We start from the raw sequence: 27,775 nt of genomic DNA on the forward strand, positions 1-27,775 counted from the left end.
AGCTGCAGGACCCCCGGATCAGCATGGAGAGGGAGAGGAGGGAGAGGAACACCCTTAATTAGGCTGAAGAACAACTGGTTTTCTTCTCAACATAATGAGCTCCTCCAGCAGACCCTTCTGCTCCGAGTCAAGGAGGTTGGAGCACACTCAGAGCAACTCAGAAGTGACACATCAACCCCTCTCATCCAATGCATCAAACTCTGAGGGCTCATTTGTTCCTTCTTGCCAATATTAAAGACTAATTTTGATTTAGACTAAGAGCCTTTTCCATCCCTGGGGAGGGAGCCGTGGCAACACGAGAGAGTATTCAATTAGTTGTCTTCTCTAAATTACTCATGGAAAGGAGTGTGTCCACGTGGACAGAGCATGGATTAGCAGAGCTCTATGTGGAAGGGACTGCATGGCATAATATAATAAATACAATATAAAACTTGTCCAGGAGTTGGACTTGGATGATCCTTTTGAGTTCCTTCCAACTCAGAATATTCTCTGTTTCTATATTATTGTAATTAAACATCAGTAACAATTTCAGCTTTGCATAAGTCTTTTTTACCTTAGCAATGCTGCTGAGTCACTTTTTGATCCTTCATCTTACTAGGAAAAAAAAAAAGGAAGCAGCAGGTGGTATCTGCGTAGAAACCATTCCATATTAAGCTCCATATTCAATATTCATTGTCTTTCTTTGTCACCTTCTCCCAATCTTCAGCACCCAAAGTGTTCAATTCAGTAGAATGGACTTTTTCTGCTTTTGCCTTTTTTTTTTTTTTTTAAGAAAATCCTCAAAATTAAGGTATTAGCTGGTGCAGAAAATAGGAAAAACAACTATCACAAAAGTTAAAAAACCATTTTGGACAATTTTTTTGTAGCTCTTTGGGTTGTTTACACTGATGGATTGTTTCAGATTTCCAGGATGGAACTTCTGGTTGATGCAGAGCTGGAACTTAAATCTGCATCCCCCACCTGGAGATTATGTGTTCCACCACCTGCAAGGGCCAAACGTTTGGAGAATCATCATTAGAATAATAGAATCACAGAATGCTTTGGGTTGGAAGGGACTTTAACCATCCAGTTCCCTCTCCCACCAAGGGCAGGGACACTTTCCACTATCCCAGGTTGCTCCAAGCCCTGTCCAACCTGGCCTGGAACACTTCCAGGGATGGGGCAGCCACAGCTTCTCTGGGCAACCTGTGCCAGGGCCTCACCACCCTCACAGCCAGGAATTTCTTCCCAATATCCCATCTAACCCTGCCCTCTGTCACTTTGAAACCATTTTCCCCTTGTCCTGTCACTCCAGGCCCTTGTTCAAAGTCCCTCTCCAGCTCTCTTGGAGCCCCTTTAGGCACTGGGAGCTGTAAGGAATCAGAAAAGAAACTGGAAGGAAAGACCTGGAGCTCCTGGCAGATGACCAGCTCTCTCCAGCAGAAGTTGGGTACAGCTTTCAGTGACCTGCACACCTCTCTCACACAGCCAGCCAGGCACGAACCTTGCTGGCAAATTCTCAGGTTTTAGGAGCCTGGACGTATCGGTAGAGGGAATAAAGCACGAAGGATTTTCAAAATCCACAGGTTCCCCTGTGTGCTTTTAAGAGAGAGTTCTCAACTCTTGCTTATTGCAACTGAAACAATGACCACCCTCACTCCTTACCTTCCAGGAGAGTCCAGAGTCACCGAGTTAGTTATGACTTAATGGTCATGATAAAAGGACCCATTTTAGTTCAGCTGTGACACTGATGTTCACATAAATGATGTTCAAGGTGCTCCCAACACAGGCACAGAAATGATTCAATCAAGTAGCAATAAACAATTTTCTCCTGTAAAAATTTTTTTCACCTTTCCTAATCATAGAATCCCGGAATGGTTTGGGGTGGAAGGGACCTTAAAGACCATCTCGTTCCAACCCCCTGCCACGGGCAGGGGCACCCTTCCACTAGACCAGGTTGCTCCAGCCTGACCTTGAGCAAACGTGTATTTGTATTTTGCAGACAAAGCAAAACAATCATTAGAACATTCCCATTCAAAAGAATAGATAAACAACTTAACCATTTATTTGACTGCATTGTATTTAGACAACTTGTACATTTCATAACCCCACTGTTTTTGTTCTCATCAAAAAGGATAAAGGGACAGAAGAATATAATCCACTCAAAACAGCAGTCCAGTATTTTGAGATACACTTGCTCTTCTCGTAGATGCCCACCTGATACCTGAACTCCAATATAGCTTGTAATGTTTATACAAGACCTGAATTTTTTCCAACACAGCACTGAGTTGTAGCAACGTCTTGCAGTGCCCTGAAAAATAGTTTGTGACGTACGATGTGACGCCAATTCCGTGATGCCTTGAAGGTGATGAACCTGATTTCTTAAAGAAAAACAACATAATGCAAACATCCAGACTGACATGTCAGCCAGTAGCAACATTGGGGCAAATTTAAATATAAAAGCAATCAACTCCTTCGTTAAGATTTGTCAATGCAAAAGGCGAGGGGGGGAGAGGACTGTGTTTCAGCAACAGACAGGAGAAATAACCAACTTTTCCTTGCTAGATTCCTTTTGAAAAGCTGTTTGCAAATTCAGGGCTTCCCACTTGATATCCCAATCCCAAGCAACACAGAGAACAGATCTGTTTAGTACGACCCAACACATGCAGCTCCAGTGTCTTCAGTGGTGAACTGTGTGTGACACAGCAGCAATGGCAGAACCTTTCAGGCCATGTGCCCTTTTGGAAAAAGAAGGGGAGACCTGCACCTGTTTTGTGCAGTATTTTCAAAACATGCATGGCAACAGCTACTTCTTACAATAAACAACCAGAATTGTATTTGAAGTTTGCTCAGGGAGGATGGTTTTGGCAGCGAGAAGCGATTTCAGTTCACTTCTAAGCCGGCTTTTGAACGTGAAGACACCCACGGCTTAAATATTAACCAACAGAAAAACTTGCCTGTCTGGCTTTTCAGATTTAAACATCAGCAGACACACAGGACAGTCCAGTTTGGAATTTGTGATACAAGTCCAACAGATGCTTGCAAGGGATGAAACCTCCCTCATCTGTCTCCTCAGCTCAAGCCACCCAGAGCTGTCACTACATCCTGGACCACGGCTGAGAGAAACCTGACTCAACTGATTCCTTACCAACATTTAAGTCTTAACGACGATGAAAACTCCTGAAAAGCCATCCAGAAAAACTGGCAAACCTGAGGGATGGGGGTAATAAAAGGTTTTTATCATGTCACAGGGTAGCAGTGGCAACACACAGGCTTTATGTTGACATGTCCTGGGAGTGACAGACTCCACTTTACAACTCTTGGTTCTGGGCACCCTTTTAAATATGAGTTTTCTTTACTGAGGGGAACAAGCCTCCTCGAAAGCACAGATGGCATCTACAAGCAGAAAACTCAGAAGGGTCAATTTCCATTAAAAATCTTTATTTTCAAATACAACTCATGATTTGTACATGGTAAGAAACGTCCATCACCATGTGCGATTGGTCTGTGCAAAAGGCGGCTTTGCTTTAAATCCAGTTTTTCCTGCACAGGGCTCTTTTTCCAAATGTTACTGGAGGTAGGGGTTTTGTTGGTTTTGTTTTTTAAGCGTACAGCAAAAAGGAAAAAAAAGAAAAAAAGAAAACAAGAAAACAACCCTCGTGACTCAAACCAAACCCTAAAGGTAAAAACAAAAAAGTGTAGTAAGGCAAAGCTGAAGAGTTCGCTCGACTCCAGAGGATTCACTGAGAGTTCATCCTTTCCATCCCTGCACGGGCCATTCCCTTAAGAGTTGGAATCCATGATCCTTGTGGGTCCCTTCCAACTGAGAATATCCTGTGATATCTGTGATTACAGAGGTGTTTCTGTAAGTCAACTAATACCTTGGGAAAAAAAAAAACCAAACAAAAAACAACCCGACCCACCTGATTCATAGAGCTGGGCTGTGGAATCACATGGAACAAGAAAGCCTGGACACCTAATTACTGAAAAAACCTGATGGGTGTTATAAAACTTCTGTGAGCCCAATTAAAGAGAGGGGGGGGAAAAAAAATATAGAGAAAAAACAGAGCAAGAGCAAATGGGAGAAAGAAAGAAAGGGAGACAGAATTCCTTCCCCGCTGCTTTGATTTTGGAGGGGAAAAAAATCCCCCAATAATTTAGCTCATGTAAGTTTAGAGAAAATGAGAGCAGCTAAAAATGCATATGATACACCTTGAAATTTATTTCCAAGACCAAGAACCAAAGATTGAAGCATTTTAGAACACTGCAGCAAAGCAATCTGAATCTGAAAAGAAAAAAAAATTTGTTCTGACTATCTTAAAATAGCTGTTTTTCAGAGCTTCTAGCAATAATTTCGATTAAATAAAAATCATACCAATTTACATTAATTTCTATATCTTCTTTTAAAAGTCCCTCACTCTTTAATGAAAAAAGTGCATCCAAACCCAGCAGAGACTCACTGGTGCCATCAGGTTCTCTTTTAGCAGCTACCCAAGGTTTTTCAAAATAGCTCATACTTCTTGCTAGAAGAAGGGCCTTCCAAACCCTTGTTTGGGAGAAGTATCCAAATTATAAAAATCTGAAATAATTTATTATCAAATCCAGAATTTAAATAAAAGCAGAATTTGTCTGTTTGTTTGTTTGTTTTCCTTGCAAAGACAATTGAAGAAAGCAAAAGAATAAAAGCATGCACTCCAAACTTAGAGGTGAAGACAAATATACTTATCTATACAGGCACTGGCAGACGCAATTTAATGGTTACTGTTACTCGTTGTAACACACACCCCACCCTACAATACATTTTTTCATTCACTAATCACTGAGGTACCAATATTAAGAATGGAAAAAATTCAATATTGAAAAATAAAACCTAAAATTGAAGCCTTTTTTTTTTTCTTCTTCTTCTTCTTCTTCTTCCCCAGAAAACTATGGCAATTTCAGTATGAAATGTTAGTATACTTATAGAATTTTACAATCTACGTTGGCTTTTTTTTTTTTTGTGTGTGTGTGTGTGTGGTTTGTGGGTTTTTTGTTTTTCTTTTTTTTTTTTTTTTTTTTTTTTTAAATTTTCTGGAACCAAAAAGTGGCTTTCCCATACAGGTTCTGTGCATGTCAGGACAGTCAGTTAATTGCAAATGAATGAACATTTTATCTTGGCTATCAACTGGCACATCTCTGGCTGGTACCAAAAGGACTCGGGAGTCGGAAAGAACCGGCTTTAATTCGGAACAAACGCGCCATGCCAAAGTGCAACGAAAATGTGCGACACTCAACGGGACACTGACAGGTTTTTCTTAAGAGCTGCATGGGAATCACTAAAGTCCACCTGCAAAGCAATTTTGGGAACAAATTGCTTGGCATGCAAAGGCCGACTCTGCGCTGCCGGGGCCGGCGGTCGCTCCCGTGGGATGGGCTCTCCTAACGCAGCCATAGTTTCAGACGCAGTGCATCAACTCCGTTTAAATAGTATCTGAACAGCCTCTTGTCTCGCACAAAACCAAGGTTTTCATAAAGTTTCAAAGCAGACTTATTTGTGATTTCTGTTTCCAATACAACCTTGAAGGGGAAAGAAAGAAAAAAAGAAAGAAAAAAAAAAGCAGCGTTAGCTGAGTAGGTTGTGTTAGTTCAGTAAGCAAAGGCAAACACGTGACTACTGAACCTATTTCAAAGGTTTTATTTAAGGTACCTTTATGAGCAATGAGTGGAATTAATTCCTTCTTATACACTTACTTAATGAAGCAATATTTCCACATAAGCTTCCCATCCCACACTGGAGCTTCCCACTCCCACATTTTAAAAAACCAGCAGTTAAACGACAACTGTAATTGTAAACAACATGTCGAGATTTTAGTTCTTGGCTGCAAATAGAGTTTCAACTCACCACCTAATAACTGGGTTACCAAGAACACATCAAATAAATCACAAAAAAACCCCATCTCCCAACGTTCCCCCTCTCAAAAAACCCCACCCAAAATCCAAGCAACCACAGGTGAAGGTCCAAAACACACTTTGAATGAGCAACCAAACCTCTGCATGTTACAAGAACTTGGCATAGGAGGATTTGTTTATTTATTTAATATCTTTGACCTCTAAATCGTTAGATTTAGATAAAAGCTTCAGATTGATACCAGCTGTCAGATCCAATGTTTGCAAGGAGTACTTGTGTTGAGAGCAAGTATCACAGAATGGTCTGTGTTGGAAGGGACCTTAAAGATCATCCCATTCCAACCCCCTACCATGGGCAGGGACACCTTCACTAGACCAGGTTGCTCAGGGTCCCATCCAACCTGGGTACCAGCAAAAACCCCAAACAAATCAGAGTGCACACCAGGAAGAAAGAGTATCTTTTCCCATCTTTTTCCCCCCTGTGTTGTGAGATCCCAGTTGCAAGAACATCTGTCAGTAATAACTCAGAACAAAACCAAGTAGAAGTGTAGCCCAAATTAAGCAAAGACCTGAAATTGCCCCAGAAGTCTCAATGCAGGTAAAAACTACATTGGCATTAACAAGAAGTTATTTAATAAACTCAAGTATCTCCCTCTGAATTTTCTCCCTCTTTCCTCCACGTGCACTGGACAGAGCTCTGCCACGACTGGTGATCCCAAACCCACTCCACACAATAAAAACTTGCTCTGTCTCTTTACTGCTGTCCAGCTCATCTCTTAAGGATTTTACTCCTAAGGACAGGTCCTGGTTGCATGAGAACACAGGCTGAACTAATAATGTGACTCAATTCCATACATCCCCATGGCAATGAACATCCACACATTAAACAGGAGCTGATGGTCACTGTGGAAGGAGCACAGAATGGAAATACAGGACCACAATTTCAGCCTGGATTAAGTCAATCTACTTTCTGGCCTCTGTGTCCCCCATCGCCTCCAGGCACACATTCCCATTCCCCCTCACATCTCCTGCCAGCTCTCCAGGCTGGTTGCTGAGCTCCTTCCAAAGCCACCTGGCACAAAACCTTTCCTTTTTCTCTCCATGGGTTTGTTTTCTGCAGCCTGAGGAGCGGTTACACCGGTGGGAAAGAGGGAGGCAGGCAGTGCCTACACTGGTCACCTCCACTGAGATTTGAAAATCCATTTGATGTATATATTTGACTCAGGTTTCAAGCCGCTCTAACCACATTCCAATGGATTATTCCACCTGTGCTTCTCAGTGTGAGGATGTTGAAAGAACAATAAACAACCCACTGAACAATGTGAGACTTGGAAGTAGCTCGTTTTACAAAAAGGAACTAAAGAGTCACACGTTAAAATATTAATCATCAGAGTTCTTAAATTACAGCAGGGCAGAGTTGTACACTTAAGACAACCTAATTCAATTCTTAGTCTTGTGGCAAGAATTAGAGATTGAATTTCTCTAGCTGGCACTTCACAGAGCACTACTATCAAGTCTTGTGACTTGATGGAGTACTCAACATCCTTATCCACTAAAGTGGATAATAACTATTCATTTATAACTAATAGTGGAAGCACAATAATTTTCCTGGAGAGTGCTATTTTCTACACATTGTACAGCTCCTTAATTCAAATTAAAAACAGAATATTAGTGCCGGAGAGGGAATCTGACCCATGTAAATCCACCATGCAGAGGATTATTGGAATTCTTAGCTACAAATGGCATTCACTCTCCAAAGTTTAGTAACCTGGCACAGTGATATAACCAATCTCTATTCAACTGCAAGCTCCAACACCTTGCAATGCTAAAAGCCTTCCAACACTGCAGGTGATTGAACTGAAGGGAGTGGTCAAATGTTGAAATACAGGTTTGTTGGAATCCCACTACCTGAGTGAATGCTCATCTTGAAAGCAAATGCAGGAGATTTGCTCTGGTATTCCTAAGGAAATCTCAGCACAATAAAAAGTAATTCCCTGATCTCAACATGCTGCAGCTAAAGACAGGTTTCTATTACCTAAATGGGAAACACAGGCATATTTTATTCAAATTTCATTAGCTTTGTTTGGTGAAGAATGCACCTCTTCCTGTGTGAGATTTTCAATCAAGCTCCAAACCTTCAATCACTACATTTATTTCTGCTCTTCTGGGGTCGATTCTGTTGTACTCATATGCCTGTGAAATCTCTGATAGCACAATCACATCCCCCCCTGGAGAGCAGCAAAGGATTGCATTTAACAGCATTTTCTGCTCAAGTTGCAACTTCCTGAAGGTTGTTACTTTCTCTTTTATCTTAAATTTCATAAACCTTTTAGCTCAACTGTCTAATTTTAACTGAGTTTAGAAGCCAGAAATGTTCTATACTGAGAGTGGAGTGCAATGTTCCTTGTTACTACACTTTCCTAAGCTGAAGATAAGTGGAGTGGTGAAGCTTTCTTGCTTCTTCAGTTCAAGCTCTGAACGAACTCAAGTTTAAAAACCAAGGCATGGAAAGGATACAGCCAAACCAAATAAGCAAATGAAGAAAGTGCTCCCAGCACTCCCTATTCTTACTTTCAAGTCTGACATATCATCAGACTCAAGTTATGGGGGCTTGTCCAGTGTCCTTAATCAATTTAAAACTGCCTTAACTTTTAAAGAAAGGCAGTACCCAAAATATAACACTTCATACTTTAGACGATTTATAGATTAAGGAAAAACTAAAATATACTAATGTAATGATTTCAAATAGGATTCTATAAAAATACACATTTAATTTTTACTAGTGTGGTACTGAATTAGAAAGACACCAGTGTCAACATGTCACTGGTGTGGTCAAAAAAAGTCACTTCAAATCAACCTAAAGTTTCATAGGAGTTCAGAATTCCTTTTCATGCTCTACATTTTTCTTAAAAAAAAAAAAAAAAAACAGCTTTTAGGAGTCCCACTTACAAGGGTCTTACTTTTTTATTAGTTAGCAGTTGCATGGTACATTATTTTAGTAATATGAGGTGAGTGAATTGTGATGCAGGTTAGTCTGTCATTTGTTACAGATGGAAAACACATATGAATGAACAATCCTCCTCTCTAATCGTAATTAAGGGATGTAACAATTCCCAGGAAGGTCTCAGCAGCACAATTTTGGAAAATGCCTGTCAGTAAAAAATAAGCAAACGTACAAAAAGCAGGCAGACAGCCCCTTGGTGCAGTCAACACATGTTTTCCCTTTTTTAAACTGGGAGAAAAATCTTTTCACAGCTTTGGGGCTTGGAGCAAACTATTCCCCTTCACCTGATTGACTTCACATAGTTCACCTTTCCTATGCAATCAGCCTGTGGTTATCCTAGATCACTGTGGCCTTTGGAAACTCAGGGTGTTGAGAGTTCACCACCTCAAATATTAGAAATCATTAACATCAAATGCCTGAGAAAAATCACAAAGGCAAAAAAAAAAAATATAAACCCAAAGATCCCTAAGTTTGTTTGTAATGTTATACCCAGACACTCCAGCTCAAAGCAGGCTGCACTTTCTCAGGCTTGAAGGTTATTTCTAGTTCACCCACCCACCCCCAACCTCAGATCACTTCCCTGGTTTCTATTCTAATGTAGGCCAGGGGCAGCTCCATGGGCAGCTCCTCCCCTCCACACGGATTCCATTCCAGCCAATTCACCTCCTCACTCACCCCACTCAGAGAAAACCACCCTGTGGAAGGATATTGCCTCAGCTTTGAGGGATGGAATCCAGCACAAACTGCCCTCAGGCACTGCCTGACCACAGCAGCTCACACTGTAAATCCTTGTCCACAGGATCCCTTGTTCCCGGCCTGGTTTAGTTTATTCCCAGTAAAATTGCTTACAGGAAAAAAAAACAACCACCAAATGTCCTTAATTGCTAAAATATTGGAATATCACTAAAATATATGAAATGACAAATCACTACTGATGTGTGGCAAGATTTTCATCCATGGTGTTTTATAAGTCCTTTATTTTTTCAGGACTCAATGTTGATACCTCAAAAGTCCAATTTATGATACTCTGAAGAGTAACACACTGAACATTTATCAGATTCTACACCATAAGTTATTAAAATTAAGTCTATTTACTGCATCTATTCCATAATTAGATTGAAGGGAAGAGTTTCCAAGCAGCCTTTGGAAATCTTTCATGACACCCACAGCTGCATATTTATGTTTTTAATCCTATTCCAAGCAGGTTTCAGAAAATAGCTTTTTTATTTTGAACTCCAGTTCATCTTATCTCAAGTAGCAGCATCTTTTTTATTTTCACCATGCTTCTGATTTCATTAAAAGATGTAAGAAAATACCTTAAGAGCAGCAGGGATGATTAAACTATTTACACACCTCACAGAGACATATTACTGTGATGCACAACTTCATGTTTGATCAGCTTTAAGCATCAATTAGCTAGAAACTGAACTCCTGAAAATTGTTGTAAAAACTGGTGAGGGCAAGAGTTGGACAGAGATTTTTAATGGGTGGCTTGTTGGATTTTTCAGATTGTGGTCATGACTGAAAACTCAAGTGGTACAAGCAACCACCATCATTATTTTGCACCATGTGTATGTGGAGGAAGCCCATACTTGGTGGTAAATTTAAAAAAAAAAACACAACATGAAAACATTGGCTGTTTGGCTGTGGATAACCTGTATGTGGAAAAGAACAACACAGATATAATAAATCAGTGTGGATGTGCTGGTGGTGTAGAATATCAATAAAATCCTCTGCCTGCACTCCACGCTCCGAAATTTAGTTCAAAATTCTGCACCAGCACAGGACTCAGCTGATGCAGAAGCCCCCAAAAAGCAGGACATGAGTTTGGAATCATCTTCCCACAAACAGGGTTACAGATTCCAAACTGGAACTGAACCATGACTGCACCCACAGCATACACTTCAAGGAATTTGAATTGTAGGGCCTTCAATTAAAGGGGACACGAACAGTATCTGAGAAATGCCCTCTGCCCCTAATCCAGAGCATTTATACAGCACCAGAGATGAAAATCTGTGACTAAGACTTAATGAGGCCTCACTGCAGACCAGCCTGCAACCCTTAGCCCATTTACTGTATTTTTATGAAGATAAAAGCAGCTTAGAAATGAAGGTACATGAGAAGTAGCACACACAAATTCAGAAATCAGACAGTAATTACTGCAACTCAGAGCTTGAGCAGAAACAGCCAGCTCTACTCCTGACTCTCTAACGACAGTGGGCAATTCACTTCTCTGCATCTCAATTTTCCAGCTGTGATGTGGACACTAGTCCTCAGTTATTTAGCAATTTTTTTAAATCCTGAATGCTCTAGCAGCAGCAAATCAACTCAAAACCACAGTGGAAAGCAATGGGGAAAACAAGCAAACTAACCTTTTTTTGATTAGTTTGTTGTAGTAAGTAGTAAAAGAGGTTAGAGCGAGTGTTACATAGCATGAGAGAAGCAACAAGCCAAAACAAAGAACTTTAAAGAATTACAGGCTGAACTTCATTGCCCCAGCACAATATCAATTAGACAGGGGGGAAAAAAAAAAAAAGACACCAGTAAGCAGAGTCATGAAGGAATCTGAGGGGAAGAAAAATAACCACGATGAATGAAGTCAGAACACAGCCAGGGATGCTACAAGAGGCAACAAGTGGAAAAACAAACAGGAGTATGTGCCCAGAAGTCCTGTGACACAAATTGTAGCTTTGCATAAGAAACTTCACCACAGGGCAGGGGGACAATTGAGGGAGCAGTTGAAACGAGATAACAGAGAGATCAAAGGCTCCTTAACTGTGACACACTGAAACGACCCAGTGCTCACCCGTCAGGAACAAGCCAACAATTGCATTGCGCCGAGGACATGGGAGTCAAAGGGACAGATAACCTGATTAAGGAGGATGGATGTAGGGAGAGCTCCTCACAAGTTAAACATGGTGCATAGAGACAGACAGTTTCTCTCTCTCTATATATAGAGAAAAAGAGTAGGGACTGTAATGTGGTAAAAGACTAACAACATTTAGGCCAGGGAAAGTTTGACAGTCACTTTCCTTCCAAGTTTTTGTTGACGTGCTAAATCATTCCAGCTCTGTTTGTGCTACCTAATAAGCTGTGCAGTGTCAGAACAGCCTGATGACTGGGATCAAACCACACCACAGCACCACAGCACACACTGTTCCAGGGGCAGGACTACACACAGCACCACCTTACACTCCTCAGCAGCTCCTTAAACTGGAGCCCGTGGAGGAAAATGTGCCTGGGAGGGAAGGCTGAGGCAGCTTCACAGAGTAAAACAAAACCTGAAACGCTGAATTCCAGCACTTATGATAAATTTAGAAAATCCATCTCCTATTTGTGCCATTGCTTTTTTCTTTTATTCTAAGGAACTTCTTACCAATTATTATAAAGAACTTCTTACCATTTCTCCCCTAAAAGAAGTCCTGTGGAAGAAAAACCTGTGAAACCCATCCACACATAGGAGAATGCAAACCATTTACATTATGAAAGTTTTTGATTTAGAAAATCTTACCTCGTCACAATCTCCTTCAACCATAGCATAAATAGCTTTCTTAACCAAGTTTGTACCTGAAATACAGATTTCAGTAAGTGTCAGAGCTGCAGTGCAATAAAAATGCTGGTTTATATATGACTAATGTGTGCTACCCTACATGGCATGACACCTGGGGAAGGCAGGGAGGAAAAGAAGAACACAAGAAGTTGCAGTCAAGCTGCAGCCTCGAATTTGAACAATAATATAATCCTTGAAGTTATCCAGAGACTCAGCTTAAGTGCAAGATTCTTCTAACACGAGGATATTAGAAACAGGCTGCTATGCTTAACACAATGTTATATATAGCCTTCCAAGATGTGATTCATTCCTTTTTGTTGCATTTAAAGGCAAAATCTGCTGGCGTGTAGTTGAAGGACATTCATCTTCCAAGGGAATTTCCTCTTACTAAAACAAATACTTCTATTAGTAACAGAACTTATGAAACCACTTTTCTTGTGGCTCACTCCCCTCTGGATTTGCTAGGATCTAATAATACTGTTGAAGCCCATCCCTTCCCCTCAGTCAGGCATTAATTTAATTTTTTCTATCATTATTTTTCATCTATTTCACAACAGTTCTACAGATGTAATATCCCTACCTGTCTGCAGAATTGGGGTGAAATTGAAAGTTGATTTCAAAGTTATTAGTGGAAAAAACTGCTGTTCAATGAAATTGCATAAATCTCACTTCCATAAGAAGGCTAAGGAAAAGGAAAAAAAACCCCAAGGAATCTAGGGAATGTTGGAAAGTATTCTCAAAACTTTAATCAATTAAGATTTTTCATTGAACGTATGATAAAACTGTACTACATTTAAAGCAGATCTTCAGATTAGCAGCACACTTTGAGAAACAGCAAGGTGGCAAATGTAGGAAAAAGTCAACATACATAATGCTAAAGTAAGCAAGGCTTTAAAGATAAATTCTATTTATACAATTCTAACATAACCAACTGACTAAAGGGAGGGAAAAATCTTGCAGAGATCTTCATAATAACAGCATTAGCTCTTATTTACTTATGAATCCAAGCACCTGCAATTAAGTTATGGCAGACTCCTTCATGACTCAGCTAAAAGGAAAGGAGAGACAGTGATTCCTCAGTATCCTCCCTCTGCTCCACTACAGGAACCAACAATGGCTTTTGAATTTGCACTGGAGACAAAAAAACCTGCACACGCTTGAACAGTCATAATAATACATATACTGCAAGTTTCTTGGAGGTTATTTTTTGAAGAGAGCAAACACAGTGGTACATTCTGCAATGTATCACTGTATTTTTCAATTGGAAGCAATTTTCTGTCCTTAATCACAGAAGTATGAGCTGTTCAGCGTACATGAGTGGTGAAGCACATTTTTAAGCTTTAAAGCTGACGTCTGTGTTTTAAGTTAAAAACATGTTCCAAAATGTAATTTCACAATAACCAGCAAAAAAAAAAAAATTAAGAACAAATCTTTAATTAAGCCAACCTGGATAACTGGTGTCAGAATGAAAATCCCTTCATCAGGGCAAAACTGATTAATGAGGGAGGGCAAACTCCCTGCCAAGAGTGATTTCTTTACCATGGAACTTCCCAACAGAACAGATCTCCATTTCAATCATTCAAGTAACAATACACAGCTATTTTTCTTCACTTATTAATACAATAATGAGCTCCATACAATTCTCCCCAACGGGCAATATATGCATAATTTATAGGGAGAAGCCAGGGAATAAGTTCACTGAAAAGAAGAGCCTGAACACAACACGGAAATACAGTGATGAGGGCACATATAAAAACACAAAGCAATTCCCACTGGTGTTACTCGACAGGGGTAATAGGCAGAGGTCAGGGGCTGCTGCCTGCCTTTCTTTTTAGCTTTATCATATCCCAGGTGTGAACCTCAAAGGGCATCTCAGGTTATTTTAACAAAATCAGAGAGGCCACGGGAGAGCTCGTGCGGTTGAGTAAGTCGGGGATGACAGACAGACAAACCACCAGTTCAGCTCAGCTTAAATCTTCGTGACAGCTACAGTTACCCCAAAGACAGGATCTGAATAAGAACAAAAAAAGGCTTTTCTTACCAATTCCTTTTCTTCTGTATTTGGAATCCACTGCTAACATGGCTATATAACCTTGCGGCAACATCTTTTTGTGCATATCAGCTTGCAGACGATGGCACCTACACCACTCCTCCCCTACCCTGGCCTTAAAGACAAACATACATTTCCAGTTTTGGGATCTCCAGGCCACCCAAGCAGTAAAACCAAGTTCATTTTTTTTTAAGTGAAACAGCACAAAAAAACTCCTTCTATAAAAGGCTACGAAAAGATAGCGAGATAAACTTTAGAAGTATCTCAAAAAACATTAATATCACTAAAAGACTCTTATTTCTTTATTGCATTCCAATAAACTTAAAATTAACAACCAGTGAATTGTCCTGGAGAGAACCACATTTATTATTCACAAAGTCTACAGGCAAGAACATGTGTGATTGAAAGGGGAAATACAATAAATAAAATACCAGGTTAAGGCATAAATCACCCTTCACATGGGCTTCTGCAGAGGGGAAAAAAAGTCCATTCCTTTTTATACCAATCTGAATTTTTCCTGTACAAGGGCTGTGGTAGATAACATGCTTAATTTTTGTCTGGTTTTAAGTCAAGGCCACGAAGGATCGGGGGAAAAGGTTGCTGCATTAATCTTTGGAAAGGGTAGTTTTCAGTCATATGACACCAGCGAACAAACAAAAATAGCACAGTTAATTTCACACACTTTTAACTATTCAGAGGTTTCATTTATTAAGAGCTGTGCACTGGCAGTTAATCCCAATGGCATTGTCACAGGATCTGTGGTCAAGGAGATGTAGTCACTCTGAAACATTAAGAAAAACCCCAAAAAGAAAAGAACCCAAACACTTATCCAAGCACTTGCCCTGTGTTCAGCAGAATTTTACCATGAAACAGAAAAAGAAAAACTGAGTCATATGTTAACTGGAGGATTAGGCAGCATGAGGGATTAATGACATTATAACCTGCAGCAGTAACACTGAGCAATGCTCAGAGCAGGACAGTATCCAAGGGGAGGAGGAATTCCTGGGCACTCAGGAAAGATGGGCAGACATAAAAAGAAACTCCCAACTGTACACATGGGTGTCTAAGTGGATGCACAGACAGATCTGTGTCTGCAGGGGGAACCAGCCTTGGGCTCAAGTGCAGCAGCTAAACCGGGACTACAGCACATGATTGGCACAAGCATGTGCTGGCACAGAGTCTGGATAATCCAAGTTTACAAGTGTAAGACATGCCAAATAAAAAACACTTGCTAGAGCCAGAGTTGCCAGGGCTCAGAGCAGCCCACCTGTGAACCCAGAGCTCCTAAGTCTAAACTGTATAGTCTCCAAACACCTGAACCTTTTTGCACACAGCTTGTGGACTGAAACTCCCACAAACAGAAGGTTCCTTCACGCAGGTTGTCCTGCAGGCTCACACACACAGGCTCTTCACCCCAAAAAGAATAATGTCTTGGAGCATCTCCACCTGGATGGTGGGTTATTAACCAAGTTAACAACTAGGAACTGTATCAAAGGTGAAATGAAGCAGCCCCAAATGTACAAGCTGCAGTTCTAAAGCCCTATGACACAGCACGATCTTAACTCCATTTCTAATAGAGTTGAAGCAAATATAATTATTGCTAAGTTTTTATTTGGCAGGAAAACACGTTTTTAGCAGTATCCAAGAACAACCCTGAGCAATCTAACAAGCGATTTTTTAAAACAACAAACAAAAGCTGTAGCATGATCTAACTGGACTGAAATACCCTAAGCAGCCCTTCATCTGTTCCAAAACACGGTTTATTCCATAGAAAAGAGAACTGTACTTATCCTAGAACTGGGTATGCAAAGTTTCAGCTCAAGGCAAGTTCTGTATCTCGGCTCAGACCTGAGAAAACCAGGGAGTTAAATAAAGAGTATCTTCAGCCAGACTGCTCAGAACATTGCTATAATTATGCAGAGTACCTAGATGTAATCTTATACCTCACAAAAAAAAAAAAAAAAAGAGCACACCACAAACCAGCATGTTATAGTTATGCTTTGCCCTCAAGTGAACACGTGCAAACTGTTGATCCTGACAGTTATGTGGAGAATTTTTAAGATTTTTTTTTTTATTATTTTTTTATTTTTTTTTTACACACTTCAAGAGTAGTGACAATCTGGACACTCTGCATATCTATGTTCTTGCTTGTTTAGGGCACTTTTCAGGAACGTTCTGTTCATGAATCATATATTTAAAATGCTAAATGAACAGCAAAGAACTTTGGTTTAGTAATCAAAGAAGCAAATACCCACTGGTTTTACCACTGCTGCCAGAGAGCTGAATAAAGAATGACTTTGTTACCAGTTCCCCAAACACTTCAATCTATTTCTCTGTCTTCAGGCAGGTAAATCTGGCAGTAAATCTATGGTTGTTCCACCCACAGAGGGAGTGCTGCATTTCCACCTTAATTTGAGGGGATTTTTTGTTGCCTTCTCTCTCCTTTCTCCTTCTCTCCAACCTTCTGGAGAGCTGGAAATGAACCTCAACAGTGATGTGAAGCTTTGTAATTAATTTCCTGAGGAAAGTTAAACTGTGTAAATAAAAAAAAAAAAACAGACTGAAATAGGGAGAGTGAGAAGGGGAGAAAAAAGTAGCTCCCACACAACACCATTTATGAAGAGATAACCATGGGTCAAATTTTCTTTTCACGTATGAGAGGAGTTCTAAATGTAAAAGTTCCTACAAACAGCATTGAGCCCAAGTCACTATTATATATCATAAAACCCACAGAGTACCATAAGACCTACTTCAATACTAAATTATTAGTAGCAGGATTAACATACATGAATCCAAATCCAGTATTTGCATCAACTTTGTGCCTATGAATAAGTTTAAATGTTTAAAACAAACTAGATTTTAATATACTGGAAGAGTTAGTACAGAAACGTCTGTAAATCGCAAGAACATAACTTGTCACGAAATCAATCAATTTGTACTTATTTCATTAGCAAAGATGGCATTAAGTCTTTCAAACTCAGAGTATGCATTTAATACCCAGATCCTGGGACTTCTGTTCCTATTTAAAGAAGATTAAAACAAGCAACTGGCCCCAAATGGGAAGTATTTTAAATACTTTACGACTCAAACACAGTAGAACCTGCACTACTGCACCACATTTTCCTTTCACACCTGCACCAAAATCCACCCCAAAGTATCCCAGACACAGCTCTGTAAGAACTGGTTACATTTAGGGATCATGTTACTGAATGCCATTAGAGGATACATTCAGGCTAATGGATTTAACCTCATGTCTGGCACTTCAGGCAGAGCTCTTCCCGACACCGGGCAAATCACTCCATCCCTCTGCTCCCACTCTACAAAACTGGACACCAGTAATTCCCTCCTCCCATGCAAGGAACTCCTTCTCCCACTGCTGGAATAACCACACTGGCTCCTGTTCCCTGCTCAGGTGCTGCAGTGACTGGAGTTTTCACAAAGCCACCAACAGCCTGTATCTTAAACCATGATCACTCCTAAAACAAACTGGAATACAGAGTTTGCAAACTGGGAATGAAGCCTATAAAACTTCTTCCTACATCTGCCACGTCTGATCTCAGACGCGCCCTCCCAACTTTTCCAGTTTTCCTTCATGCCCCAGGTTTCCATGACTGAAAAACAGGAATGGTGTCTTACCAGTCTTAATTTCAACACTAAGTACACCTGGGGCTCTCAATAAATCCAATTTAAAGAAAAAAAATGCAAAGCATTAACATAAAACAAGATCTTAACTGCAGTCATTTAGGATTTGCAACACATCTAAAACCACTTACATGGAATTAATAGGCTATTTTTAAACTTGTGAAAGTTTAAGTTATAAATGCTGCTATAGCTGGTGGTAAAGCTAAGAAATCCAATAAAGCACAGATTTTCCATATTTTTCTTAAAGGCACTGAATGGTGCATGTGAATTACAGAGAGGTTACAGCACTCAGCAGAGCTCAGCTTTATACATCCTGCCTTATCCAAACTTTGGCACAGAGCAAGGGTTTCCTAAGCTCAACCGCCTCCTCCACGCTGAAGATTTGGAGAACAATTTCTGAAATATTAACTATATCCTTTAAATACAGGTTTGAGAACTTTCACACTGCGAAGACTAGAGAGCTGCAAAACAGACCCACTTTACAAGGAAGCGACAACTTTCCAAAGGTGCAGTGTACAATCTTTGTGGGACAAAGATGGTGTGACGCGTAAAAACACTCCAAGTGAAACACAGGATCCCCCTTTCCCCTGTCAGTTTTTGGCAAGGAGTGGTTATCACAGGTCATTTGAAGAGAAACTGGGCTGACAGAGCTCCTGGGCAATAATAAAAAACAGGGTATTTTACAGAGCATCCACACCTAACAGCACAGTGCAAACCTGCTCTCCAAGAGCAGGTGAAACCTGAGTTAAGCAGACAGTTGGAGGGTTCATGGAATCACAGATGGTTTTGGGATGGATAGTGCCTTAAAGACCATCTACTTCCAAACCCCTGCCATGGACAGGGACACCTTCCACTAGAAATTTAGAGAAGAGGAAGTTATTAACTTGCAACAGCTCAGTTGCTGCAGCGCTAGCCCTGAAGTCAAGAAAAGTACACAGGCAAATTTGACATTAAAATTAACAGGGTTTTAAGATTCCCAGTATCTCCATGTCCTTTAAAGTGGAATATGAACTTCTTTGAGTGCACAGCTAGGAAGTGGTTTGATCCAGCACACTGGTGACCAATTAGCATTGGTCCTGTGCCTTCCCCCCAGCTGTGCACCCTCACCTCTTCTCTTGCACCAGGGCCTGGGGACATCCTACATGAATATATTTGGAGCTCTAAAGCCAGAGAAACATGACCCTAAAACATATATAAACATACACACTTTTAAAAATATTGTGGTGGGAGGGCTATCTTGGCTTCCCAAATCAGAGAAACACAAGGGCTAGCACAAGCCAGGAAGAGGGAGTTGACAGAAAGGAAAACATGTGGCACTTTGGGTTGCACCAGCCACTAAAGCAATATTGCAACTTGCTGAGTTTTGGCTTGGCCTTAGAAGTTTCCAACCCAGGAGATAAAAATCACCAGGAATAAAGTTAATAAGTGCCCCCAGAAAACAGGTTTGCATTGTCACGATAGGAGAATGATGGTTCACTTGCATAAAACATCAGCAAGGGCCAAAACGCTGATTATTTCTAGAAAACCACACATCCCATCTTCAATCTCAGTGGATTTGTACTTTCCCCTCACAGGGAAGGAAAAGGAAAGGTGCCCATGGAGCACAATGAAGACAGGTGAGGATGTACTGGAAGATTTTAAAAATGGTGACGGTGAAATTCAGCGAAGGAATTGATTGAAACCCTTACAGATCTTTTTTCAAATACAATCACATCACAGGGCCAAGCCCTTTTCCCAAGACAATCCAAACCCAACCAAAACCTAGAAGCCAGAAGAGAGTGAGGCCACAAGGCATTAAAGACAAATGATTCTGTGAGATCAGGCACTAAGCTTCTCGTTCACCATCCTGACACTCCTCCTGGTAATTGGAATATGCAGTCCCTGACTGAAGATAAATATTTTAAAGGGACTTAGCAGTAGTTCAGGAATCCATTAACTGCAGGGACAAGTTAAATATTATAGAAGATAAAGTCTTCAAGAAAACCTCTAAAAAACAAACCTTAAAACCACTAAAACCAGTCACAAAAAACCTCCATGAAACTTGACTCAGCAAACTGCAAGACTTTCCAATTATTAAGCAGATGACAATTTGCAAGCTTTAGACACTCACAGCCATATATTCTTCTCTACAGTTTTATGTACTTTGCATTGTGCCCATCTTTCTAAAAAGAATGGCAAACACACTGAGTTCAGGAAAAGTTTTGTTGACTCTTCGAGGCTGTCAAAAAGATGAAACTGTCACTACAAAACAAGCTGAAGACACTTTCTCTTCCTTGAGTGATATCTCATTCTTTGAATGCACTTATTAGAAATCATCTGTTTTAGTGCTCTGTCAAACAACTTGTCATTGCTCTTTTCATAACAAAATTCTTCAGTTATTCCCTGACAAAAAAACCCCATAATGATTTAAAATCTAAACAAGTGCACTGTGATCTCAGAGTATCCAACATTGCCAGTGATACACTTGATGCTCGAAGTGTGGACTTTTGCAGCTCAGGAGCATTTTTTTCTCAGTATGAGGTAAATCAGTCACACACAGAGCTCAGTGCTTGAAAGCACCACTGTGCTCTGCTCAGCATCCTTTAATGGCAAACATGACTTTGCATCCAACAATGCTCTCCAATATTTTCAATATTCTGTTGTGTTCCAGAAGGTAACGCTTTGCTCAACTTCCTTTAAGCCTACTGTGTTCCCTCTGCAGGGTTTTTAAGAAGCACAACTCTGAAAATCCTCCTATAAATCATACAAATCCTCCTGTAAATTATACCAGATCCTAAACCAAGAACATTCAGGAAGTTTAGGGCCAGATGGGCTCCATTAACCTCACCTCCTGTACTCGCTCTATCAAAATTTCACAGAGATACCCCTGGACTGGAGGGTGTCCTGGCTCTGGGCAAACTAGACCTTTCAGAGAGGTGTCCAGCCTTGATTAAAACATCAAGGGCTAAGAATTCATCATTTACCTTAGCAAGGAAGTGCCACACACTCCCCAAAACGTTCTGTTGTGCAGATGTAAGTGTTCCTATGGGTAAATCAAACACTGCTAAGCTCTTGCTATGCCCAGACACCCCTCAGGCCAACTTATACTCACTTTCTTACCCTTGTGGATGAATTATCATCCTAAAAGCAGCTGAGACACAAGAAGTGCTAAACATTTAGGAAGGCAGAGGGAGGGGCAGCTAAACCAACCTTTCAATAGTGCAGCAGGAAGAATGTAAAACTAAACAGGTTGTTAGTACAGGGAGACAATCTGAGCAACACGAGGATTTCTGGGAGCACTATCACACCTGTAAAAGCAACACAGCTGGACTTGTCTTCGTCAAAGTAAGCTCACAGATCAAAAAGTCTGCTAAGCCTTTCACAGTTCCTCTCCACCTACACTTACCATTTATGTGCCAGCCCTGCTTTAGTCAGTTTTTAAAGCCATTGTGCAAGAATCACTAAGCAGTGTTGTAAGGCATTAGTGGACTAAGTACTTTCTTTTTCAAATCCAAACCCAGGAACTGAGAGAGAATAATAAAATGAGCTACCAAAGGTCACAAAAGTCAATGTCAAAACCCCGATTAGACGCCTTGGATTTCTGGATCTCAGCCCTGTGCTCAAGCCCTTTCCTCACCACTTAAAACACGTGTTAACAAATGCAGGAACTTGGGGCATTGCTTTACTTACACACGCACAGGTCACCAGGGGACAGGTACTTCCACAACAGCTCGGTTTTATCCACAAAGAGATTATTTAAAGTATTTCCACAAACCCTTCCATCCTCTCCTCCCCAGCCCCAAACCACTCCCAACTCCTGCCCTCCCTGCCACCCCCCGCCTCCCCTCGGGCACTTACCAAAAAGCAAAGTTGTGGCCAGTTGTGGATAAAATACCTATAAGTGTAAATGGAGTAGGGTTCAGACAGATCTTTGGTGATCAGTCTCTGATATCGGGCATCTGCAGCTCTGACTCGTACTGGACGTATCGTATCGTTAGGTCCTCCTCGGGCTGACAGTCCGTTCCCGAGCCTTTCAAACTGCAGGCAGCCGCTAAGGACCCGGAGAGAAGCTGCAGGGACTCCTCCTCCTCCTCCCCTCCTTCATCCCCCTCCTCCTGCTCTTCTCCTCCAAGCCAGTCTCTCCCGCCAGCCCATTGCGGGCTGCAGTCTTAGCAGCAGCAGCAGCGGTCGCGGTGGTGGCAGCAGGGCTGGCTCCTGTCCCCTTTTCCAGGGGGGGAAGCAGCAGGAGGAGGAGAGGGTGCAGTCCTTCCCTGGGGAGGGAGGTGGTTGGCGTGGGGGGCCGAGCAGGGCGCCGCGGCGGGGGCGGCGGCGGGGGGCGGCTGCTGCTGCTGTCCGAGCCCATTGTTTTGCTGGCTCGCTTGTTCTCCAGCCCCTCGGGGGCCGCCCGCGGCCTCCGCGCCCAGGATCTTGCCCTTGAGGGAGGCCCGCAGGTGCCGCAGCTCGGGGCTGATGAGGGCCGTTTGAGCTGGTGGTTGTGGTGCGGGGGGTGGTGGTGGCGGTGGTGGTGCCGGTGCTGCGGGGCCCCCTTGTCGCCGCTTCCTCCTCCTCCTCCTCCTCGCTGCTGCTACCCGCTCCCGGCCGCCCGCGGGTCCCTCCTCTTCCTCCTCCTCCTCTTCGGCCTCCTCGTCCTGGGCGCCGGTGCAGGCGGCGGCGGGCGGCGGCATAGGAGGCGGCGGCGGCAGCGGAGGAGAGGAGGAGGGAAGCGGCCCCCCCTCCTCCTACCTCCCGCGGGGGAAGGGGGAGAGCGTGGTCCCCCTGCGGGGACAGGACGCTGCTAGGCCCCGGCGGAACCTCGGCCATGTCCTACGGGAGGAGACCGACACAACTCACCGGGGAGGAGGAGGGGGTGGGCGGCGGGGGGCGCCAGGGCCGAGCAGGGGAGACGGGGAATGGGGGAAAAGGGGGGGCGCGGCGGCCTCACGGGCCGCGCTCGGCGGGGACCGCGGAGCGCGGGGGGGGGGGGGGGGGGGCGCGAACAAAGGCACGCGCGGTGCCCGGGCCGCGCCTCGCCGCCCCGCCGCAGCCTGTGCGGGCCGCCCCGGTGCCCCCCAGGGGCTCGGGCGGGGCCCGTCCCGGCTCCGGGCCGGGGGTCCCCCCGCCGCCCCACTCACCGCCCGCCCGGGCCGCTCCCGCTCCGCCGCCGCCAAGCGCGGCCGTAAAACACCCGCCGACAGCACCGGGCCGGCCCCGCGCGCGCGACGCTTCCGCGCTTGGCGGCGGCGCCTGGTGACGGAGGGGCGGGGCGGGGAGGGGCGGGGCCACCGCGGTCGGGCGGGGCCGTGTGCAGAGAGCCCTCAGAGGGTGCGGGGAGGGGAGAGGGCTGTAAATACAGGGGTACCGGGATAGATGGTAAGGGATACAGGGACAGAGGGAGACGGGCATATAGAGTTAGAGGGATACGGGGATACAGGCATACAGAGTTAGAGGGATACGGGGATACAGGCATATAGAGTTAGAGGGATACGGGGATACAGGCATATAGAGTTAGAGGGATACGGGGATACAGGCATATAGAGTTAGAGGGATACGGGGACACAGGCATATAGGGTTAGAGGGATACAGGGACACAGGCATATAGGGTTAGAGGGATACAGGGACACGAGTATACACTGACACGGGGATACAGGGATATAGGGACATGGGTACAGGGATGCAGGGACAGGGGGATACAGGGAAACAGGGACACAGGGGAGCAAGGACACAGGGATACAGGGGACAGAGGGATATAGGGAACGGGATACAGGGACATAGCAAAACAGGGACACAGGGATACAGGGACACAGGGATACAGGGACACAGGGATACAGGGACAGAGGGATATAGGGATACAGGGACAGAGGGACATGAGGTTATAGGAACACAGACTCACAGAGACAAACAGAGTCAATTACTGAATCGCAGAGATTCAGAGACACAGAATCACAAAATCACAATCAATTGAGTTGGAAAAGACCTCTGAGATCACCGAGTCCAACCTATGACCAAACACCACCATGTCAACCAGAGTACGGCCTTCAGTGCCACGTCCAGTCTTTCACAGACTCACAGAATATCCTGAGCTGGAAGGGACCCACAGGGATCATCCAGTCCAACTCCTGGCCCTGCACGGGACACCCCAGCAATCCCACCCTGTCCCTGAAAGTATCATCCTAATGTTTCTTGAGCTCTGGCAGCCTTGGTGCTGTGACCACTGCCCTGAGGAGCCTGTTCAGTGCCCGACCACCCTTTGGGGGAAGAACCTTTTCCTGAGATCCAGCCTAAACCTCCCCTGACCGAGCTGCAGCCCTTCCCTTGGGTCCTGTCCCTGGTCCCCACAGAGAAGAGATCAGTGCCTGCCCCTCCTCTTCCCCTCATGAGGAAGGTGCAGATTGGGATGAGATCTCCCCTTCACCATCCTCGTGGCCCTCCTTTGGACACTTTCTAACAGCTTAATGTCTTTTTCCTCAAACACCTCCAGGGATGGTGACTCCACCACCTCCCTGGGCAGCCCATTCCAATGTCTAATCACCCTTTCTGTGGAGAAATTCTTCCTAAAGTCCAACCTAAACCTCCCTTGGCACACCTTAAGACTATGTCCTCTCATCCTGTCCCTGGGAGCAGAGCCTGACCCCCACCTGGCTCCCCCCTCCTGTCAGGGAGTTGCAGAGCCAGAAGGTCCCCCCTGAGCCTCCTTTTCTCCGAGCTGAGCCCCCCCCTGCTCCCTCAGCTGCTCCTCTTGGGACTTGTGCTCCAGACTCTTCCTATTTTCTGGACTCATTCCAGTCCCTCAATGTTCTACCTGCACTGAGGGGCCCAGAACCGACCCCAGGATTCGAGATGCCACCTCACTGGTGCCCAGGGGCACTACATGTTACCATCTGTGCTATTTTGTTTGATCAGCCTGAGCCTGACCGGGCACAGGCGCTGCCCACAAGGACTCTGCCAGTGGTGTTTAGTCTGGGGACAGGTGCCAGAGGTGTTTTGGTGACACTCGGTTGCAGATCAGACTGCAGGAGTTCTTGCTTTTCCTTCCAAAAGCAGCGCGAGGGACGTCATTCCTGTCTGGATAGGCCAAGGCAGGCCTTGGGCAGCACTTGTGTGACTGATAACAGTGGAAATTCAACAAGGCTGAAGGAGGTCTCAAACTATCTCTGTCTTGAATAATCTCTTTTAAGAATGTTACTAGATATCACAGCAACAAACAAGTCCTTTAGATGTGAAGATTCTATTAATGTGCACACAAGGATCCTCAAAATGCAGAGTTTTTTTCCTTCTTTTTTCTTTTCTCACATGAAGATTTGCGGTGCCCTTTTAAGACTTGCTTTCATTTGCTACAGTTATTTTTCATGGAAGTGACAGGTCTGGGCTTAAAAGGAAAATCCAGCAACTGCTCTACGTGTCCTAACAGGATTCTTTAATTAGGAAGAATAAATAGTGTGGTGTTACAGGCTCCTGTTTATGGACTGCTGAGGGTTGAAGGAAAATGGGAAAAGATTAAAAGACTTTATTGGAAAGTAAGGGAATTATAAGGCTTTTTTTTCAAATTAATTAATGATGGGAAAACTTGAATTTTGAGAAAGAAATGGGTCTCTCTATCCTTTAAGATTTATTTGTCCTTTTCCAAGGCTCTAATTCCCCATCCCTGGAAGTGTTCAAGTTCAAGGCTTGGAGCAGGTGGAACTGGTCTAGTGGAAGGTGTTCCTGCCCATCGCAGGAGGTTTGGAACTGGATGATCTTTAAGGTCCCTTCCAGCCCAAACCATTCTAAGATTATTCTATGATTCAGACAATTGCACATTGTCTCTATCCCTGTTGGCTTTGTGTCCTGCAGTTGCTCTGCAGATCTGTTTTTAGGTGCTTGTATCTGCTCCACAGAGGTGTTCCCATACACAATTGTGTTCAAGTGTTTAATGTTTCTTTGGTGTGTGTTTTTGGGCACCAAAGGACACTTGTGGGCCCGACAGAATTGCTCTGGCACAAATTCACTGTCCTCGGGTGGTTTAAACAGAAAGAGTAAACAAACGTGTTGTCGGTGCAGGGCTGGCCCAAATTCTGTTCTCCTTTGCCAGTGAGATTGAGAGTGTCAGAGCCACATGTGAGAGTGATGTCTGTGTGAAGAAGATGATCCAGGCCACAAGGCATTGTTAGAGAGGGTGAAGATGATCTAAATTATCATGAAAGCACTGTATTTCCTACAATGAGGTTACAGGTCCATGGAAAAAAGCCCCTCTTGAGCACTCTGTAACACACTGGTAACATTCTTTGTCCCACTTCCAACACCTGTTAAACCACCTCCAAGCTCAGAAGTCCTGGTTGTGATGTTGATCTTAACAGTTCATGTCCACAGCCGGGACCTGCTTGACCAAAGGCAGATGTGGGTGGGACAGGCGCCTCTGAGCAGTGCCTTTGATTCCCCTTCACATCCATGGAGAGGAAAAGGCATTCCTGTGGTGGGATTCAGCTCATCCTGAGGTAGACTTCTAAAGCTGGTCAGGGGAATTGTGCTTTGGAGCCCATTAAATAAAGGGATTTTGACATAATTAGTTCAACCCAGACCGATACCCCCACTGTCACCCCCTGAAGTGAGGTGGGGCAACCTGGTCTAGTGGAAGTGTCCCTGCCCATGGCAGGAGGTTGGAACAAGTTGATATTTAAGGTCCCTTCCAGCCCAAACCATTCCATGATTCTATGATTCTGTGGCTACTGCTGAGATGTTCTCAGTCTGAGTGCCTACTGTGCCTAAGGCTGTCTTATTTCTTGCCTTTGTTATGGCAACAGGTGCTTTTAAAATGCATGCTGTCAACCAGAAGTCACACTTTTTATTATTATGATTCTTTTTAATAACTTTAGGCATTTTATTCCTTAGTTTTCCTGCTCTTTGAACATCCAGCAGCCCTGAGCACCCTCATGCCACAGCAAACCACACCTTCTGAAGTAGGGATGGGGCTCAAACACAGGCCTTGTTGTTTGTCACTCTTTGTTCAGTAACTCTGTGACTTTGGAGGTTTCTATGGCTAATTTATTTGTAAAGGAAACAGCAACTTTGGAAACTTAGTTCTGTTACTTGTGAAAAGAAAGTGAGCTGCTCATGGCCTTCCTCCTCGTCAGGGTTTAAGGCAAGTGCCTGCTAATTGATTTAATTTCACAGTTGCTCTACATTAGATCTCATCTCAAGGTATTATGGTGGAAAACAGACACCTTAAACATGCCACGTTCCCTGTTGTAATAAACTGACATCCCAGCTGCACCAGAAATAAGGATGTCAGGAACAAAATATTGAGCTGTACTTAATCTGGGCAATAAAATGTAGGAGAAGCTTGACAAAGAAGCTATTTTTTTTCCTCAAAGAAGGGGAAGTGGTGTGACATGAGTGACACGGAAGTAAAACGTTCTCTGTTCTTCACTTATCAGCAATGATTCTTTAAAGTTACTCATCATGTAACAGTGATCTTGTTACTTGAGCTCTGAGTAATAAAATTAAGTCTCTTTTTCTTTTCCACTTCTCCAGATCAAAAATAAATGAGATATTTTGGAGTCTGCTTTTTCAGGTAGGCAAGTAGAAGCTTTTCATGGGCCTTGCCAGTGTTATGGCCCTGGAGGTGTCCCCCTTCCTGGGGATTTGCCCATTTGGGCTCAGGGACAGCTTTCAGATAGTGGCCAGCAGCTCCAATAAATACAAGATAAAA

At 43.4% G+C, this 27,775-nt stretch overlaps 1 protein-coding gene across 1 annotated transcript; it reads right to left on the reverse strand.

Annotated features, from left to right (window-relative positions):
- Positions 1 to 3,403: 3,403 nt before the first annotated feature.
- Positions 3,404 to 23,272, reverse strand: NAA30 (N-alpha-acetyltransferase 30, NatC catalytic subunit). Its single transcript, XM_032690684.1, is given in 13 exon segments — positions 3,404 to 5,535; positions 12,381 to 12,436; positions 14,461 to 14,584; positions 21,949 to 22,037; positions 22,040 to 22,216; positions 22,219 to 22,297; positions 22,299 to 22,447; positions 22,450 to 22,495; positions 22,497 to 22,571; positions 22,574 to 22,675; positions 22,677 to 22,763; positions 22,765 to 22,914; positions 23,223 to 23,272. Coding segments are annotated over 12 exon segments (1,269 nt in total). The 5' UTR covers positions 22,912 to 22,914; positions 23,223 to 23,272; the 3' UTR covers positions 3,404 to 5,397.
- Between the last annotated feature and the right edge of the window lie 4,503 nt (positions 23,273 to 27,775).

The sequence above is a fragment of the Chiroxiphia lanceolata genome, chromosome 6 (assembly GCF_009829145.1).
Source record: "Chiroxiphia lanceolata isolate bChiLan1 chromosome 6, bChiLan1.pri, whole genome shotgun sequence".
Taxonomy (NCBI): domain Eukaryota; kingdom Metazoa; phylum Chordata; class Aves; order Passeriformes; family Pipridae; genus Chiroxiphia; species Chiroxiphia lanceolata.